This window comes from Balaenoptera acutorostrata, chromosome 6 (genome assembly GCF_949987535.1).
Source record: "Balaenoptera acutorostrata chromosome 6, mBalAcu1.1, whole genome shotgun sequence".
Taxonomy (NCBI): domain Eukaryota; kingdom Metazoa; phylum Chordata; class Mammalia; order Artiodactyla; family Balaenopteridae; genus Balaenoptera; species Balaenoptera acutorostrata.
In genome coordinates, this window is record NC_080069.1 from 23,862,752 (window position 1) to 23,883,151 (window position 20,400).

At 37.0% G+C, this 20,400-nt stretch overlaps 1 protein-coding gene across 2 annotated transcripts in view; it reads right to left on the reverse strand.

Annotated features, from left to right (window-relative positions):
* Positions 1–20,400, reverse strand: part of LOC103017183 (contactin-associated protein-like 3) — a 250,501-nt gene that overhangs the window by 202,404 nt on the left and 27,697 nt on the right. The window contains exon 3 of one of the 2 annotated variants that reach the window (XM_057547774.1): positions 8,964–9,033. The exons of the other annotated variant lie outside the window; for it this stretch is intronic. Coding sequence (XP_057403757.1) covers positions 8,964–9,033 — 70 coding nt within the window. The remainder of the gene's footprint in view (positions 1–8,963; positions 9,034–20,400) is intronic. 2 annotated transcript variants of the gene reach the window in all.

The following is a 20,400-nucleotide window of genomic DNA, read 5'->3' on the forward strand; positions in this document are numbered from 1 at the left end:
TCTGTTCTCTGTATTTATGAGCTCCTTTTTTTTCTTTTTAAGATTACTCATATAAGTGAGACCATAGGTTATCTTTCTCTAACTTATTTCACTTAGCATAATGCTCTCGAAGTCCCTCCATGTTGTCACAAATGGCAAAATTTCCTTTTTCTTAATGGCTCAATAGTATTCCAGTGTGTGTATCACATTTTTTTAGCCATTCACCCATCAATGAACACTGAAGTTGTTCCCATGTCTTAACTATTGTAAATAATTCTGTAATAAACATGGGTGTGCATATATCTTTTGGAGTTAGTGTTTTCATTTTCTTGGTACAAATACACAGAAGTGAAATTGCTGGATCATATGGTAGTCCCAGTTTTGATCTTTTGAGGAAACTCCATGCTATTTTCCATACTGTCTGTACCAATTTACATTCCCACCAAGAGTGCACAAGTGTCTCCTTCTCTCCACATCCTTGCCAACACTTGTTATTTCTTATCTTTTGATGATAATCATACAAACAGGTGTGAAGTGATATCTCATTGTGGTTTCGATTTGCATTTCCCTGATGATTAGTGACGTTGAGCATCTTTTCCTATACCTGTTGGTCAACTGTATGTGTTCTTTGGAAAAATGTCTATTCAGATCTTTTGCCCATTTTTAATTAGATTGTTTATTTGCTATTGAGTTGTGCGAGATCTTTATATATATTAGATATTAGCCCATTATCAGATACATGATTTGCAAATATTTCTCCCATTCAATTGGTTGCCTTTTCATTTTGTTGATGGTTTCCTTTACTGTACAAAAGCTTTTTAGTTTGATGTAGTCTCACTTGTTTATTTTTACTTTTATTGCCTTTGCTTTTGGTGTCATATCCAAAAAATCATGGTCATGACCACTGTCCAGGAGCTTACCGTATATGTTTTCTTCTAGGAGTTTTATGATTTCAGGTCTTAAATTCAAGTCTTTATTCCATTTTGAGTTAATTTTTGTATGGTGTAAGGTAGTAGTCTAGTTTTATTCTTTTGCATGTGGCTGTCCAGTTTTGCCAACACCATTTGTTGAACAGACTGTCCTTTCCCCATTGTATAGTGTTGGCTCCTTTGTGATAAATTAAGTGACCATATATGTGTGCGTTTATTTCTGAGCTCTCTATTTTGCTCCATTCATCCATGTGCCTGTTTTTATACCAATACCATACCATAGTTTTGTAATATAACTTAAAATCAGGAAGCATGATGCTTCCAGCTTTGTTCTCTCTTAAGATTGCTTTGGTTATTCAGGGTGTTTTGTGGTTCCTTACACATTTTAGGATTTTTTTGCTCTGTTTCTGTGTAAAATGCCATTGGAATTTTGATAGGGATTGAATTGAATCTGTAGATTGCTTCTGATAGTATGGACAGTTTAACAATATTAATTCTTCTAATCTATGAGCCACAGAATATCTTTCCATTTATTTGTGTCTTCTTCAGTTACTTTCATCAGTGTCTTATTAGTTTTCAATGTACAGGTCTTTCACCTCCATGGTTAAATTTATTCATAGGTATTTTATTCTTTTGATGCAATTGTAAGTGGTATTGTTTTATTACTAGCATATAGAAATGCAACCAATTTTTGTATATTGGTTTTGTATTCTGCAACAGTACTAAAGTTGTTTATTAGTTCTAACAGTGTTTTTTTTGGTGGAGTCTTTAGAGTTTTCTATATATAATATCATGTCATCTGCAAATATTGACAATTTTACTTCTTCCTTTCCAGCTGGGTGCTGCTGATTTCTTTTTTTTTTTTTTTTTTTTGCCTAATTACTCTGACTAGGACTTCTAATACTATGTTGAATAAAAGTGGCGAGAGTGGGCATCTTTCTCTTATTCCTGATCTTAGAGGAAAAGCGTAGAGTATGACATCAGCTATGGGCTTCTCATATACGGCCTTTATTGTGTTATAACCAATTTGATTTTATTGCACAGAATTGAATCTAAATTCAGCCATAAGCATTTTAATGATTATCATTAAAAGTCTTTTTAAATTGAAAACAAGACTGAGAACTCGTAATAGTGCTGGATAATTAAAAAAATACACCCTTAAGGATTAAGTTTATTCCATAATTCCAGTGATATTTTTTTAGGCTGAAGTACTGATGAATGAAGTACTCCAATGTAGAGGAATCTTGAAAATACTCTGAGTGAAATTAGTCAGTCATAAGGAACCATATATTATACGAGCCCATTGATATAAAATGTCAGAAAGGACAAACCTATAGAGACAGAAAGTAGATGAGTGTTTGCTTGGGGCTGTGGGAGATGGGAGACTTGTAGGCTCGAAAAAGAAAGATTTCTTTTTTTGGAAATTGATAAAATTTCCAAAATTTTTTTTATCAATAAAATTGATAAAATAGATTGTGGAGATGAATGCACAACTCTGTGAATATACAAAAAAACAATTGAATTGGACACTTTAAGTAGGTGAATTGTACAGTAGGTGAATTATATCTCAAAGCTGTTTTTTAAAAGGAATACAGAAACTCTAGAAAAACATTGAATCCATTGACATCTACTTTACCACACTATTCCAAATAGAAATGTAACTGAAAAATGGGAATTAAAAAACATAAGCAGCAATATCCGTTATTTACTGCCATAATAATGCTGTGAATCAACCAGAAACCTCAGTGGCAGACACCACTTTACCGAGCTCAGGGGTCTCAAGACCACACCCTTGGCTCAGCAGGTGTTCTGGTCTCCTGCGCACCTGCCTTGGGGAGGCTGTTGTCCGCTGATGGAGAATGGCCCCATCTGAGATGACTGGACTTGTGTATCATTGCGCAGCAAACAAACCCAGGCACCTCTCACAGCGGTGGCACAGAACTAAGAGAAGAAGCAGAAAAATACAAGTCTGTTCTGATCTTCATGTGTCACATCAGCTGGCATTCCATTGACCGAAGTAAATCTCATAACCTAACTCAGGATCAAGGGTCAGGAGAACAGATTCTGCCTCTTCAGTAAAAGCAGCTGAAAAGCCATGTGTCAAAGAGGGTGAATCCAGGAGCGTGAAGAATGAGGACCATTTAGACCTCAGCCTCTGCCCAGCACAGGGTATTTGTGATGGAAGAAAACTGAGCAGAAATTAAATATTTGCCATCTGGCAGCTTCACTTTCTCACCATTTTCACTTAAAATTGTATCAGAGGGCTTCCCTGGTGGCGCAGTGGTTGAGAATCTGCCTGCTAATGCAGGGGACACGGGTTCGAGCCCTGGTCTGGGAAGATCCCACATGCTGCCGAGCAACTAGGCCCGTGAGCCACAACTACTGAGCCTGCGCGTCTGGAGCCTGTGCTCCGCAACGAGAGAGGCCACCATAGTGAGAGGCCCGCGCACCGCGATGAAGAGTGGCCCCCACTTGCCGCAACTAGAGAAAGCCCGTGCACAGAAACGAAGACCAAACATAGCAATCAATCAATCAATCAATCAATTAAAAAAAAAAAAGACTCCTCATTTCCTCCTCTTCCCCTTTAAAAAAGAAAAAAAACATTGTATCAGAAACTTTGAAATATCTTTCTGTTTCATCTTGATTTAGATAATAGAAACATTTAACATTTTTGTAATTTAGCTCAAATAATGGCTGCATAATTCAAGTAGATTCAAAAGCAAATAGAATCTAACTTATAATAGCAAGTTTTGATATAAATGCCACTGGATGATACTGTGAGTATGTGACATGAGCTGGATGACTTGCTTTTTAATTATAGGAACTTTTAGCTTTTGCAAAGATAACTACTTTTTAAAATGCTTTTCTAGATGTTCTTGTCTTATCACAGAAATACATTCTTATATGTACATGTATAATTCGCATAGAGAAGTGTTAATAACAACTCCCTACACACACACACACACACACACACACACACACTTCCATTGCTCTATTGTTATGTCATTGACATAACTGATGAAAACTAGTTTCCTTCATGTCCATACACACATTTATAGGATTAGGTTCATTTTCCTTGTATTGTCATTGCAATATGATGTTATTCCTCAGCTTGAACTAGATTAAAATTTTGCATTTGTATTTTTCATTTCCATGTGGAAAATGAAATCTTATTTTTGCCTGTCAGTCTAAAACCACTTTGAATCGTAAATTGGTCTCCTATGGTAAACCTTTAAGACCTCTTTTTTTTGTTGCTGTAACCTTTTCTACATGGTGGACTTTATTAGTTACATTAATTAAATAACAAATGCCCACCTTATTGAGCTGGGTATGCTTTAATCCACAGGCACAAATCAAAAGAAAGAAATGATTATACCATTAGAGTTAAAAAACAAAAAGCTTTGGTTGATTTGTTTGTAAAGAATGGTTGAAAAGGAACCTAAAGTCGTTCCTTTATTTGAAGGCTTAAGTAATTGTACCTGCCAGGTAATAGACGAGAGGGAGGCCTCTCACTTACCACCCCCTTTTGTGTGTTTCAATTACTGGGAAGGTTAATGGTGCTGAACAGCTGAGGTACGAAGGCACCTTTCATTATCTTCCCCATCAGAAGTCCCCAGAGCCCGTTCACCTTCCCTCGTGTTTATGGGAAAAGACACAGTGTTCTCTCACAGCCCAGAGTACATGAGAACCAACTTCTCACAGCCTAGCAGATCTTTGCCAACATTTTCTGGAAAATAATTCTGCCCCTTTCAGAGCCAGCGTGCAATGTAATTTGAACTCAAATACCAACATCATTTAGAATGACTGAAATAATACCTTGATCTTGTGACTTGTATAGTCTCATTCTTCTAAATTTTAACTTTAATGATGCTTATTTATTAAGCAAGTACAGAGTATATGGGCAGAATTTTTCTTTGAATATTTTATATTGAATGAATTGAAATAATTGGGATGTTAAAGGACTAGGGAATGATAATGAACATGTATGCACTGAAGCATTTACTCTGTACTAGGTAGGTTCTCTTCTGTATCATATCCCTTTAAGACCCCACCTCTCTGAATATCGTCCTCCATGTTGACTCCATCAGGATTCACTTACCTAGAAACAATAGGTAACCTGTGACCAGGGCAGATGTTCAGGGAATGGAAAGGAAATTACGGCTCCACCAAACCTCTCTTGCACAAGTACAGATGTGTTTGTATTTAGGCTGAGACAAAAACTTTGTTCCTTTTCCTTCATTATTGTTCCTAACATGCAACAAAGGCAATTGTAGGAAAGGCAGTGTGGCCCTAAATTCCCCCTCAGCTGATCTTTAAGAACTTCAGACATTTTCCAAAGAAGATTTTGATCTAGGGAAGGACATCAAGCTCCAAATTAAGGTGGAATATGTGGGAAAAAGGTCACTGGGATAGGGTTGCCAGGTAAAATACACCATGCCCAGATAATTTGAATTTCATATAAATATATAGTTTGGGAGACATACTTACAATCAACAACTATAAATCTGGCAACCTAACATTGCACTGCACGGTATAGATGGCAGATGATTTTAAAAAGGAGGTTCATGGGGATATAAAAAAAGAATGTGAAACTCAGAGTTTTTTCTAGGGTAAGGGTCAACAAACTGGCATGAGGTCCAAATCTGCTTTGTTCCTGTCTAAACAATGTTTCATTGAAACACTGCCACACCCATTCATTAAGTACAGTCCAAGGCTGCTTTCACTCTGCAGTGGCAGCATTCAGTAGTTGCAGGCCCACAGAGCCTAAATATTTACTATCTGGCCCTTTAACCAAATAATAAAAAATAAAAAGTCCCAGTTAAACTGCTAAAATTACAATTGTCATTCTAAATACTCACTATTTCCCCTCTCTGATGAAAGGCTTCTTTCCATAGGCATGCCTGATATTATAAAGCTGAAAATATGTAGGCTTTTAAATAAGTAATATTATTCTACTCAATGGATTTAAACATAAGGCAATATTGTCACTTCAAGAAAAATAAAAAGAGCTTTGAGAATTTTTTCCATATGTCCACATTTGTGTTTCACAACTCCAGACCACCTAATGCAAACTTTCATTTCTCAGCAAAATGAAGCAGAGAATATTACAAAAGACTCAGCGATGTCAAATCCAGCCACCAGTTAGATCTTCCAATTTTCAGTACAACATTTCCTGCCAGATGTGGCTCAATGTGGCTTAAAGAAGCAATTGTTTAATTCTCATGTGGAGAACTATTGTTCTGGAAGAATGAGGGCATTATAGGATTAATCTCCAAGTAGTAAGAAGAAAAGCTAGGTTTACAAACTCTGTATGACTCTGTATGTGCCAGTGAGTAGCTGGAAGTAAGCGTTCTATTGGAAGATAGGATTTTGTTCCTCAGGAAACCAGCACACTCCTGGGACCCTGAGTTGAAGCCATTTGATGGGTGGATAGCATGAGAAAGGTCTGGCAACCAAAGTCACACCATGCTGCTGATGCAGACAGCTGGCAGAGACAAGATAAAGTTCACACAGTCACTTGAGGCTTTAAAACCTAGTCTGCAAACGAAAAGTAGAGAAGAAAATTCTATTTCTAATCTACCAGTGAAAGATGTGCATTTCATTTTCAGATTATGAAAGTATCGAAGGAGAAAGGCTGTGCTGTCATGAGTGACAGTGCCTCGGCCGCCAGGACTCCAATCAGAGGCTCAGTGATAAGTGAGAGTGAGCCCAGACTACTGCCAACGCCATGGCCAGAGACCGAAGAACACACGGGGAGGGGTTTCCTAATTGTGTATGGTAAATAACCCTGCATACAAATCCTCCAAGCCACGATCTGGGTAGTGTATTAGAGCAAAGAAGTAACAAAGAAAACAGGCAGGTTGACATTGAGAAGAGAGGACCAAATCAGTTTCAATAGACTTGAGGCTCTGTGGACCTAGGGAAGGAGAGGGTACAGAGCCCAACAGGATAGGAGACAAGGAAGGCGTTGGAGCTCTGCTCCTCACCAGAGCTCTCTAAATCTCAGTATCCACATTTAAAAAAAATTTATTTATGTTTATTTATTTTATTTTTGGTTGCCTTGGGCTCGTGGGCTTTCTCTAGCTGCGGCAAGCGGGAGCTACTCTTTCTTGCGGTGCACAGGCTTCTCATTGCGGTGGCTTCTCTTGTTGCACAGCACGGGATCTAGGCGCGGGCTTCAGTAGTTGTAGCTTGCAGGCTTAGCTGCTCCTCAGCATGTGAGATCTTCCCAGACCAGGGCTCGAACCCGTGTCCCCTGCATTGGCAAGCGGATTCTTAACCACTGCGCCACCAGGGAAGCCCTCAGTATCCACATTTGTAATATGAGAATAAAATCACGTGTATTTTATAAAAACACTTCCTGGAAAATGGTCATGGCTAGAAATATCATGAGACTTCAATAAATGGCTTATATTTATAATTACTAACAGAAATAAATACAAGAATCTAATAAGAATATGTTTTATAACCTAATGCATTTTGGATCACTCATTTCTATCCCAAAGATTTAATCTATACCATCGTGGTCTCTAAGCCGTAGTTTATATTATGTTTGCCACGAGTTGCTGTGACCAAATGTTACTGTTTTTAGTCCTATAGTTCCTGTAGTTTCTTGTTGCAGTGTTACAAACTAATGTTTCCCAAAAGTAATTTTTGTATGAATAAACAAATAAAAGTGAGAAGCACTCCTATGAAGCCCTTATTAAATATTAAAGGATAAACAGTTCTAATTTAAAAATAAAAGAATTATAATTTTAAGTGCAAATTTGACTAATTGTGCTTTTCAAAAGCTACTGTCAAATATTTTTCACAACAGTAAATCTTAAGTTATGATAAAAAAATTCCTTGTGAAATCACACCTGAAAAAATGAGCCCTAATTATGTATAATATCTCCTATCTAAACACATTCTTAAATAATTATTTCAATTTAAAATAAAGAAATTATCAGATTGGGTTGGAATTTGTCAGTTGGTTATCTCTCCATGAAGCACCGCTAAGTTTTTTAAACCTCCATCAGCGAGTGAGAACACCACCTTGGCAGAATCTTAGCAGTTATCAGAAGCAGGAGTTGTGGGAACATATTTACAAGATTAGGGGTCTAAACTCCAGTGGTTTAAGGTGGATTTTCAAGATGGGAATCTGACTGGGTTTGGGCAAAACTCATGACATAATAGTTTTGATTTTGTGCTACAAAGGCAACTCAGTAGAGAAAAGATCGTCTGTTCAACAAATAGTCCTGGAGCAATTTGATCCTTGTGTAAACAAAAAATAAATTTTCATTCATATCTCACGCTTTATACAAAAGTTAGCTCAAAATGGATTGTAGACCTAATTGTAAAACCTAAAATTATACAACTTTTACAAGAAAACATAGGAGAAAATCTTTGTAAACTTGGGTTAGGCAAATATTTCTTTGATATGACACTAAAATCACAATACATAAAAGAAAAAATCAATCAACTGGACTTCATCATGATAAAAATGTCTGCTCTTTGAAAAAAGCATTCAGAGTTAAGAAAATCGAAATAGGAGCCATGGACTGGAGAAAATACTTGTAAGTAACATATATGATAAAGAACTTGTATCTATAAAGAACATATAAAGAACTCTTAAAACCCAATAATAAGATTTGAACAAACCAAGAAGAGATTGAATTAGTGATCAAAAATATCCCAACAAAAAAGTCCAGAACCAGATGACTTCACTGGTAAATTCTACCAAACATTCAAAGAAGAATTAATACCAATCCTTTTCAAAATTTTCCAAAAAATAGAAGTGGAAACACTTTGAAACTCATTTTAGGCGGCCAGCATTACCCTGATACCAAAACCAGAAAAGGATGCCAAAAAAATAAAATAAATAAATGGCTCATATAATTACTAATAAAAATAAATACAAGAATCTAATAAGAACATGTTTTATAACCTAATCATTTTGGATCACCCATTTCTTTCCCAAAGATTTAATCCCTGATGAACAGTAAACATAGATGCAAAAATCCTCAACAAGACATTAGCAAACAAGATTCTACAGTAATTAATAGAATCACATACCTGAGCAACTGGGATTTATTCTAGGGATGCAAGGATTGTTCAATATCCACAAATCAATCAATGTGACACACTGCATTAACAAAATGAAGGATAAAAATCATATGACCATCTCAATAGATGCAGAAAAAAAGCACTTGACAAAATTCAACATTCATTTAAGAAAAACTCTCAACAAAATGGGTATAGAGGGACCATACCTCAACATAATAAAGGGCTTATATAACAAGTCCACAGCTAACATCATACACCATGGTGGAAAGCTGAAAGATTTTCCTTTGAGATCAGGATCAAGACAAGGATACCCACACTTTTATTAACCAAGGAGGTGAAAGACCTGTACACTGAAAACTATGACATTAATGAAAGAAGTTGAAGAGGAAACAAAGAAAAAGATATTTTGTGCTCATGGGTTGGGAAAATTAATATTGTTAAAATGTCCATACTACTCAAAGCAATCTACAGGTTCAGTGCAATCCTCATCAAAATTTCAATGGTATTTTTCACATACATAGAACAAAAAATTCTAAAATTTGTATGGAATCACAAAAGACCCCAAATAGCCAAACCAGTCTTGAGATAGAAGAACAAAGCTGGAGGCATCATGCTCCCTGATTTCAAATTATATTCCAAAGCTATAGTAATCAAAACTATGATATATATTGGTATAAAAAAAATACATTGATTAATGGAACAAAATAGAGAGACCAGGAATAAACCCACATGTATATGGTAAATTAATTTGTAACAAAGGAGCCAAGAATATACAATGGGGAAAGGACAGTCTTTTTAATAAATGGTGCTGGGGAAACTGGACAACCACACGTAAAAGAATAAAACAAGACCAGTGTCTTCCGTCATACAAAGAAATTAACACGAAATAGATTAAAGACTTGAATGTAAGCTCTGAAACCAGGCTTACATAAAACTCCCAGATGAAAACATAAAAAAATCCTTCTTCACAAGGATCTTGGCAATGATTTTTTTGGATATGACACCTAAAGCACAAGCAACAAAATAAAAAACAAACAAGTGAGTCTATATCAAATTAAAAAGCTTCTGAGCACCAAAGGAAATAATAAACAAAATGAAAAGGCAACCTATGGAATGGGAAAAAATATTTGTGAACCACACATTTGATTAGGAGTTAATATCCAAAATATGTAAGGAACTCATGCAACTGAATAGCAGAAAAGTCAAATAATCCAATTAAAACATGAACAAAGAATCTGAAAAGACATTTTTCCAAAGAAGGTATTCAAATGGCCAACAGGTAGCACATAAAAGATGTTCAATATCACTAATTACTGGGAAATGGGAATCAAAACCACAAGGAGATATCACTTTACACCTGTTAGTATGGCTATCACCAAAAACATAAGAGATAAGCATTGGCAAGAATGTGGAATAAAGGGAACCCCTCTGCACTCTTGGTGGGAAAGTAAATTGGTATAGCCATTGTGAAAAGCAGTATGAGGTTACTCAAAAAATTAAAACTGGAACTCCCATGGGATCCAGCAATTCCACTTTTGGGTTTTTAGACAAAGAAAATAAAAACAATAACTGGAAAAGATATATGCACCCCCCATGTTCATTGCAGCATTATTTACTATAGCCAAGATATGGAAACAAAGTGTCCACTGATGAATGAATGTATAAAAAAAAGTGTATACACACAATGAAATATTATTCAGTCATAAAAAAAGAAAGAAATCTTGACATTTGAGATAACATGGATGGACCTTGAGGGCATTATGCTAAGCAAAATATGTCAGATAGAGAAAGACAAATACCATATGATCTTACCTATATGTGGAATCTAAGGAAAACAGAAACAAACAAATAAACAAAACAAGGTTATAGATTTAGGGAACAAATTAGTGGTTGCCAGAGGTGGGGGATGGTGGTATGCATGAAATAGGTAAAGGGGATCAAAAGGTACAAACTTGCAGTTACAAAATAAATAAGTCATTAGAATGTAAACTACAGCACTGAGACTATAGTTAATAATACTGTATAGCATATTTGAAAGTTGCTAAGAGTGTAAATCTTAAAAGTTGTCAATACAAGAAAAAACAATTTTGTAACTATGTATGGTGACGGATGTTAACTAGAATTATTGCAATGATCATTTTGCAATATATACAAATTTTGAATCATTGTGTGTACACCTGAGACTAATATAATGTTGTGTGTCATTATACTTTAATTTTTTAAAATAATAATACAAATTTAAAAACCCACCTTTTGAAAAAGTGGCCAAAAATTTTGAATAGACACTTTACCAAAGATATATGTAACGCAATTTAGCACATAAAAAGCTATTCTATATGATAGTCATTAGGGAAATGCAAACAAAAGTCACAATGGTATTCTTCTACACACCTATTAGATGGCTAAAATTAAAAAGATTAATGATAGCAAATGTTTTATTTATAATGCCTAACCTGGAAACAACACAAATATTTATCAGTAAGTGAAAGGATAAACAAATTGTGGTAAATCCATATAGTAGAATAGTCGATAATAAAAATAAATACATTATAGATAAGTGCAAGAATGTGGATTAATTACATGATAATTATGCAGTGGAAGAAACCAGGCAAAAAACAATATATACTGTATGACTCTATTTATATAAAATTCTATATGCAAATTAACCTGACGTCTAATGGCATCATGTCTAATGGTCAGTTGATGGGAAGAGCAAAGAGGGGTGGGAGGGCAAGTTTATAAAGGAACAATAAAAATCTTTGGGGAGGGCTTCCCTGGTGGTGCAGTGGTTGAGTATCTGCCTGTCAATGCAGGGAACATGGGTTCGAGCCCTGGCCTGGGAAGATCCCACATGCCGCAGAGCAACTGGGCCCGTGAGCCACAACTACTGAGCCTGCGCGTCTGGAGCCTGTGCTCCGCAACGAGAGAGGCCACGATAATAAGAGGCCCGCGCACCGCGATGAAGAGTGGCCCCCACTTGCCGCAGCTGGAGAAAGCCCTCGCCCAGAAACGAAGACCCAACACAGCCAAAAATAAATAAATTAAAAAAAAAAAAGCCACTTTGGCATAAATATGGTTTTGAGCTGAAAGCAATTGAAAATCAGCAGATGCAGGAAGAAATCTTCCCTCCCCTTTTCTCCCTAAAAGCAGGGCATGAATTTTCCCTGAGACCGGGGCCCCCCTCTCCCGAACCAGGAAGAAGAGAGTGACTCTTGTCACCAAAGGTGGAGAATGGGCACTGAGATGAGTCTACATAAACAAACCTTATGAAAATAGTGCTTATCTCCCATCAGTTTCCCCATATATTTCCTACTCACTTTCCTCCAAACCCCCTTTCCTTTCTTAAAAATGGAATATAAGCCCCCAAGTCTAACTACTTCTTTGAGTTTCACTTCCTTCCTGTTGGACTCTTTCACACAGAAAATATTAATTAAAATAATTTATGTTTTTTCTTCCATTATTCTGTCATTTGTCAGTTTACTTTGCAGGCCCCTAAGAATAAACCTAAGAGGGTAGAGGAAAGAAATTTCCTCTCAGACATTAGCAATGAAGGGGAAAATGTGTTTTAGTGGTGACATGGGAATGAACTTTGGAGTTGGCCAAATCATCACAATGGTCACATCAGTCATCTATGCTGAGCAGCCCTCCCTTGGTATTCTTGTCCTGCCTCTATTTCTCATGATATCTGGTAGCACTGCAGTGCCCAGGAATGTAATGAGCTCTCTCCAAGGTGAGGCCTATATGCAGATATTATTTTATAAACTATTTCCAGAATCTTGTTCAAGGTAAAACCATAAAATTCATGTTCTAAGTTCGAAGGCAGCTCAGCTCACAGAGAAGACCTTTGAGAAAGCACAACATGCTTACGGGTCTCTGGCATGGTATCAATGTCAGCCTCTAGACTGTGTCAAAAGCAATGCTGCACTCCCTCGTATTGACCAAACATGGGTAAAATACCTCTTCTGGTGCTTCCTTCTCTCTGAGGATGTAGCTACCTGGGAGCCTGTAAGAACTCACTAATACTATGCTTTCTAAGAGCAGTTTCTGCTCTCACTCAAAATTGTATAGTTTTTCTTTAATCATGTGGATAGCTTCAAGATTAGTTTTTTGGTTTTTGGTATTTTTTACAATGGGATAACTTGACAATATATCTGAGAATACCCTTCCCAGTAATTCTAGTCTCCTTGACATCAGTAAGATACGGAAGAGAAAAACCTTTGTAAAATGGTGTTAAGGAAAATTATCCAAAAGCCTGAAAAAAACTAAAGGGACTTTTGCCTGTTCTTTCTTAGTTATGCTAGGGTTTGATTATCAGGCCTGCCTGCGGATTATCTGAATCTCTAGGCATGTACCTTTGCATCTTTGTTTAACTTGTTATTTACTATTGATAAAGGTATGGTGTAATTCTGAAGGGGTTGATGTTAACTGGTACCTTGATTTCTGTCAGATAGCAATACAAATAATGTCTGTTCAGTAGGGATGCAAATGATTCCTTTCTGATGGAAAATACAATTTCCAAAATTCAGAATGTTAGCTGATTTTCCCTACAGAACATTAGCTATTTTTTATCTAAAATCAGTAATCCTATTTAAGAATTCTTCCAGCTACTATAAAAGCTTCTACCCCATTTAGTTCTTTTGAATCAGCACTACCATCATGCCAGTTCTCTTATTAATGGGTTCATTAAATCTGTGCCATATACTCATTTTACATTTGCATGAGAGTCATGAGTTTAATTTATGAAAATGATACTTTGACAAGGAGCAATTGTGAGTAGCACAATGTGCACCAGTCAACAAACCATGGGCACACAAAGTAAGGGCTACCTGCATGGACATACACACCAAAAAACCGGTCACTTTCAAACAGTATCTCTGCTATCTTTTCCCTGCTTTTATTTGGGTTCATAAGAGCTCAGATTTCCCAATATCTAGTAGATATGTTAAGTTTCTCTGTTAAAAATATGTAGGCTTATATTTGTTTTAAGCTCATATATTATTTTTAATCAAAATTTTGGACTCTGCCCTTTTCCATAGGATAGTTAGTGCCTAGTGATTTGAGGGTGGGTCTGATAACAGGCTCCTATCCAAAGCTGAGATTTATTCTGGAAAGTTTAAGCCTGCAGCTCCATACTGTAGGTGTCCTTACACCTACAACACTGAGGTGTCCTTACTCACCACCACCTCCCTGCCCTGCTTGTTCCCGCTGTCTGCCTGGAGAGAACCTGGGGAGAACCTCCACCACTGCCCCACTCTTCCTTCTTTTTGGTCTTCCCCCTTACTTGGGGAGATTGCTTGTACACTTCTGCTTTTCCTTCTCCCTTCCCTTTGCCCCTCTTTTACCAAGTCTAATCATACTCCTTTGATGGGACTATTTCCCTTGCAATCAACTTCACTGCAATTGTTTTGATTAGTGGTTATTGGCACCATTCCCCTATCAAAAAGAACTAATCAAACACCTGACCTGGTGGGTGGGGATCAATTCCACTATGATGAGCAAAGGAGAGCTGAGAGGACACTGATTTCATAAATGTACTCGTGAATGTTTTAGTTATAAAGAGTTTTGTGTCCCTATACCATTTAGTAATTGTAGGCCTGTGAAACTGAATTTTAAATTAACAAAAACTCTGCATTGTTCAATTCAAAGGATATGTTCTACTTACTATTTTGTACCAGAACAAATGTTGAACTGGCACCAAAGATGAATGACACATCCTACCAGCCCTCAACGAGGTCACAGTCCAATGGACTTGATAGGCATGTACATATAACATGCAAGATTTCTTTTATAAATATTGCAGAGGTATAAACCAGGTGAAATTAAGGCATAATTAGGGAGAAACACATGATTTAAGAATCTAAAAAGGCTTACTGGGGGCATTACATTTTATTTTATTATTATTTTATTTTAATGAAGTCCTGTTGCATTTTATATTGAGTTCTATGATCCATTTTGAGATCCATTTAATGTATATGAAAAGTGTAAGGTCTTTGTCTAGATTCATTTTTTTTTAAACATCTTTTAAACATCTTTATTGAAGTATAATTGCTTTACAATGGTGTGTTAGTTTCTGCTTTATAACAAAGTGAATCAGTTATACATATACATATGTTCCCATATCTCTTCCCTCTTGCATCTCCCTCCCTCCCACCCTCCCTATTCCACCCCTCTAGGTGGTCACAAAGCACCGAGCTGATCTCCCTGTGCTATGCGGCTGCTTCCTACTAGCTATCTATTTTACATTTGGTAGTGTATGTATGTCCATGACACTCTCTCACCCTGTCACATCTCACCCCACCCCCTCCCCATATCCTCAAGTCCATTCTCTAGTAGGTCTGTGTCTTTATTCCCGTCTTGCCGCTAGGTTCTTCATGGCCTTTTTTTTTTTCCCTTAGATTCCGTATATATGTGTTAGCATACTGTATTTGTTTTTCTCTTTCTGACTTACTTCACTCTGTATGACAGACTCTAACTCCATCCACCTCATTACAAATACCTCCATTTCATTTCTTTTTATGGCTGAGTAATATTCCATTGTATATATGTGCCACATCTTCTTTATCTTTTTTTTTTTTTTTTGCATGTAGCTGTCCAGTTGTTCCAGCACCAAAATTACACACGGAGAAACAGACAATCTCAATAGGCCTATATCTGTTAAAGGATTTGAAACTATAATTAATAACCTGCCGAAAAGAAAGCACTAGGGCCAGATTGGTTCACTGGTGAATTTTTTTTTTTTTTTTTTTTTTTTTTTTTTTTTTTTATTTATTTTATTTTTGGCTGTGTTGGGTCTTCGGTTCGTGCGAGGGCTTTCTCCAGTTGCGGCAAGCGGGGGCCACTCTTCATCGCGGTGCGGGGACCGCTCTTCATCGCGGTGCGCGTGCCTTTCTCTATCGCGGCCCCTCCCGTCGCGGGGCACAGGCTCCAGACGCGCAGGCTCAGCAATTGTGGCTCACGGGCCCAGCTGCTCCGTGGCATGTGGGATCTTCCCAGACCAGGGCTCGAACCCGTGTCCCCTGCATTAGCAGGCAGATTCTCAACCACTGCGCCACCAGGGAAGCCCTCACTGGTGAATTTTAACAAATATTTTAGGGAAAATGTATGCTTATTCTCTAAAAATAGAACTAGAATGAATACTCATTCTGTGAAACCAGCATTATCCTAACACCAAAAGCATACAAAGCATTACAAAAAAAAAAGGAAAAATTCAGACAAATGAATATAGTTGCAAAAATCCTGAACAAAATATTAGTCAATCAAATCCAACTATGTATGAACAGAATTATACACCATGGGCAAGTGGGATTTATTCCATGTATACAAGGCTGGTTTAACATAAGAAAACCAACTAGTGTAATTCATCATATAAACAGGTTAAAGAAGAAAAACTATATGGTCCTATTAATAGATACAGAAAAAGCATTTGACAAATCCAGCATTCATTCATGACAAAAACGTTCAGTAAACTAGAAATAGAAGGGAACTATTGCAACTTAATAATGAGAATTTACAAAACACCTACAGCTAATATAATATTTATTAGTGAGAAACTAGATGCTTTCTCACTAAGATTAAGAACAAGGCAAGGGGGCTTCCCTGGTGGTGCAGTGGTTGAGAATCTGCCTGCTAATGCAGGGGACACAGGTTCGAGCCCTGGTCTGGGAAGATCCCACATGCCGCGGAGCAGCTAGGCCCATGAGCCACAACTACTGAGCCTGCGCGCCTGGAGCCTGTGCTCCGCAACAAGAGAGGCAACGATAGTGAGGGGCCCACGCACCGCGATGAAGAGTGGCCCCCGCTTGACGCAACTAGAGAAAGCCCTCACAGAAACGAAGACCCAACACAGCCAAAAATAAATAAATAATAAATAAATAAATAAGAACAAGGCAAGGGGGCTTCCCTGGTGGCGCAGTGGTTGAGAATCTGCCTGCCAATGCAGGGGACACGGGTTCGAGCCCTGGTCTGGGAAGATCCCACATGCCACGGAGCAACTGGGCCCGTGAGCCACAATTGCTGAGCCTGCGCGTCTGGAGCCTGTGCTCCGCAACAAGAGAGGCTGCGATGGTGAGAGGCCCGCGCACCACGATGAAGAGTGGTCCCCACTTGCCGCAACTAGAGAAAGCCCTCGCATAGAAACGAAGACTCAACACAGTCATAAATAAATAAATAAAAGACCGTGAATTTCTAAAAAAAAAAAAAAAAAAAGAACAAGGCAAGGATATCGCCTCAACACATTTTTTCAACATTGTCCTAGAATTCACAGCTAATATAATTAGACAAAAAAAGGAAATTAAAAGTATATAAATTGGAAAGGAAGAAATAAAACTGTTTTTGTAGATGACATGATCATCTATGTAGGAAATCTCACAGAATCAACAAAAAACTTTGAGAACTAATAAGCAATTATAGCAAGGTTGCAGGATACATTTTTCACATATACAAATTAATTGCTTCCCTGTACACCAGCAATGTACAACTGGGTTTTGAAATTAAAAACACAATATCATTTACATTAACACCCAAAAATGAAATACTTAGGTATAAGTCTAAGAAAATATGTGTAATATCTATATGAGGAAAAACTACATACCTGTATGAAAGAAATCAAATAATTTAAACAAATGGAGAGATACTACATGGTCATGTATAGGATGATCAAAATTGTTAAGATGTCAGTTCTTCCCAACTTGATCTACAGATTTAATTAATCCCAATCAAAATCCCAAGTGATCTTGTGGATATTGACAAACTGATTCTAAAGTTTATAAAAACCCAGAATGGCTGACACAGTATTGAAGGGAGAGAACAAAGTTGGAGGATTAACATTACCCAAAATCAAGACTTACTCTAAAGTTAACAGTAATCAAGACAGTGTGGTATGGGCAAAAGAATAGACAAATAGATCAATGGAACTGAATAGAAAGCCCAGAAACAGACCAAGACAAATACAGTCAACTGATTTTGACAAAAGAACAGAGGCAATATGATGAACAAAGATAGTCTTTTCAAGAAACAATGTTGGAATAACTAGACATCCACATGCAAAAAAAAAAAAAGTGTATTTAGAAACAAACCTTACACCTTTTACGAACATTAAGTTAAAATAGAGCACAGACCTAAATATAAAACACAAAGCTATAAAACTTCTGGAAGATAACATGGAAGAAAATCTTCCAACTCTACAACACTCTGAAAAAGGCAAAATTATGGAGACACTAAAAAGATTAGGGGTTGCCAGGAATTAGGGACAAGAGAGGAATGATGAACAGGTAGATTACAAGAATTTTTAGGGCAGTGAAACTATTATGTATGAGATTGTAACGGTCAATACATGTCATTATACATTTATCCAAACCTATAGAACATACAACACAAATAGTGAACTCTAATGTAAAACTTAATTAACAACAATATATCAGTATTGGTTCATCAATTGTAAAAATGTACCACTAATGCAAGATGTTAATAATTGGGGAAAAGGGAATGGGGCGTTGGCAGGAGAATAGAATAAATGGAATCTCTATATCTGCTTAATATTTCTGTAAACCTAACACTGCTCAAAAAAAAGTTTCTAATTAAAGAAATAGTGGCAGAGAGAGTTGTAGATTTGTAGCAAAGTGCTGATTCATGAAGGTTTTAGAGATTTAACAAAAATGCAGTAAGTGATTGCTTAGGGCTAGGAGGCTTGTGGGGATAGTAGGGTGATAGGTATGGTATTTCTTCTTGAGGTGACAAAAATGTTTTAAAATTAACTGTCGTGATCATTGCACATATCTGTGAATATACTAAAAACGACTGAATTTTACACTCTAAATGGGTGAGTTATAATCTTATATGAATTGTATCTTAATAAATCTGGCTAAAAAATTAAATGGCCTAGACTGTGTTATTAAATTAAATAAACAGCACTTAATAGTTTTTCGATTGCTGAAGTGTATGCTGTAAGGTTCTAACATATGACTTCTTCCCAGGAAGTCAATAATGTTTAAAAGTATAAAATTTCAGAGTTAATATCATTTTTTTTACAGATTTCAATGACAAGAGAATCACAGATGCAAGGGCCAAGAGCCATTAAAATAGTTTCCTTCCAGATCACGGACTAATGAATAAGATTTCCAAATGTCAATATTGATGGCATGGAAAAGTATACAATATTAATTTGGAGTGAAGCTGTCAGCATTTATTTTTGAATGAAAACGATTACAAAACCCTCTTCCCCAAACACACACGTACAAATGCCGAAGAGTGCATCCTCCTTCGTGAAGCTACCAACTCAGCAGCCTTCAATGAAGGGCATACAAAAGATGGAGCGCACTACAAATATCCATTGTTGCCACCACCTCAGTAACAGAGGAGTGGCTTTATCATCGGAAGTAATCGAAAGAAAGAAAGAACAGATGGACGTCTGGTTTATGGGGACTCACACAGTAAGCGTCACCCGAGGTGGAGGGCTTGCCACGAATAGAAATTAGGTGTTAGAAAGAGGGAACATGAGAGCAACAGAGAGGAAGATGGTTTGGAGAAGGGATACTCAATTATTTTATTCGGTTGTTTTATTTTGTGATATATGTCTGACAAACTGATAGCACAGAATTGCATTCTCTTACTGAGTGAAACTAATTAGTGTAATTATTTTAAATTGAGGCTATCTTATAAAAAAGCTGAAGAACTCGGGGGCTTCCCTGGTGGCACAGTGGTTGACACTCTGCCTGCTAATGCAGGGGACACGGGTTCGAGCCCTGGTCTCGGAAGATCCCACATGCTGCGGAGCAACTAGACCCGTGAGCCAGAATTACTGAGCCTGCGCGTCTGGAGCCTGTGCTCCGCAACAAGAGAGGCCACGATAATAAGAGGCCCGCGCACCGCGATGAAGAGTGGCCCCCGCTCACCGCAGCTAGAGAAAGCCCTCGCACAGAAACAAAGACCCAACACAGCCAAAAATAAATAAATAAATAAATAAATTTAAAAAAAAAGAAAAAGAAAACCCCAAACATGATAAATATCAATACAAAGAAAACCATGCCTGGGCACATCATACTCAGATTACTGATGAGTAAAGATAAGGAGAAAATCTTTAAAATATCCAGAAAATAAAAGACACAACACATACAGAGGAACAAATATATAAAAAAAAACAAAAAACAAAAATAAAGCTGAAGAACTAAAACCAAAAAAAATGATTTCTTTTGATTCTTTTAAAATATCCTATGAAAACCTAGCTTTTAATAGGGACTTTAGATCGCTGTTATTTGGGGTAGTTTGTACACTCTCTTCTATAGTTTGTAATTCACCTGTGTTTCATCAAGTGAAAAATCACATTTCATTGTACTTGTGCTCCATTTGTTCTCCATATAACATCTTCCCACCCTTGTTTTAGTATTATCTAAGATCTTGGGAGATTTAAATTAAAAACATGTGGATGATTTTGGACTCTAAGCTTGGAGCA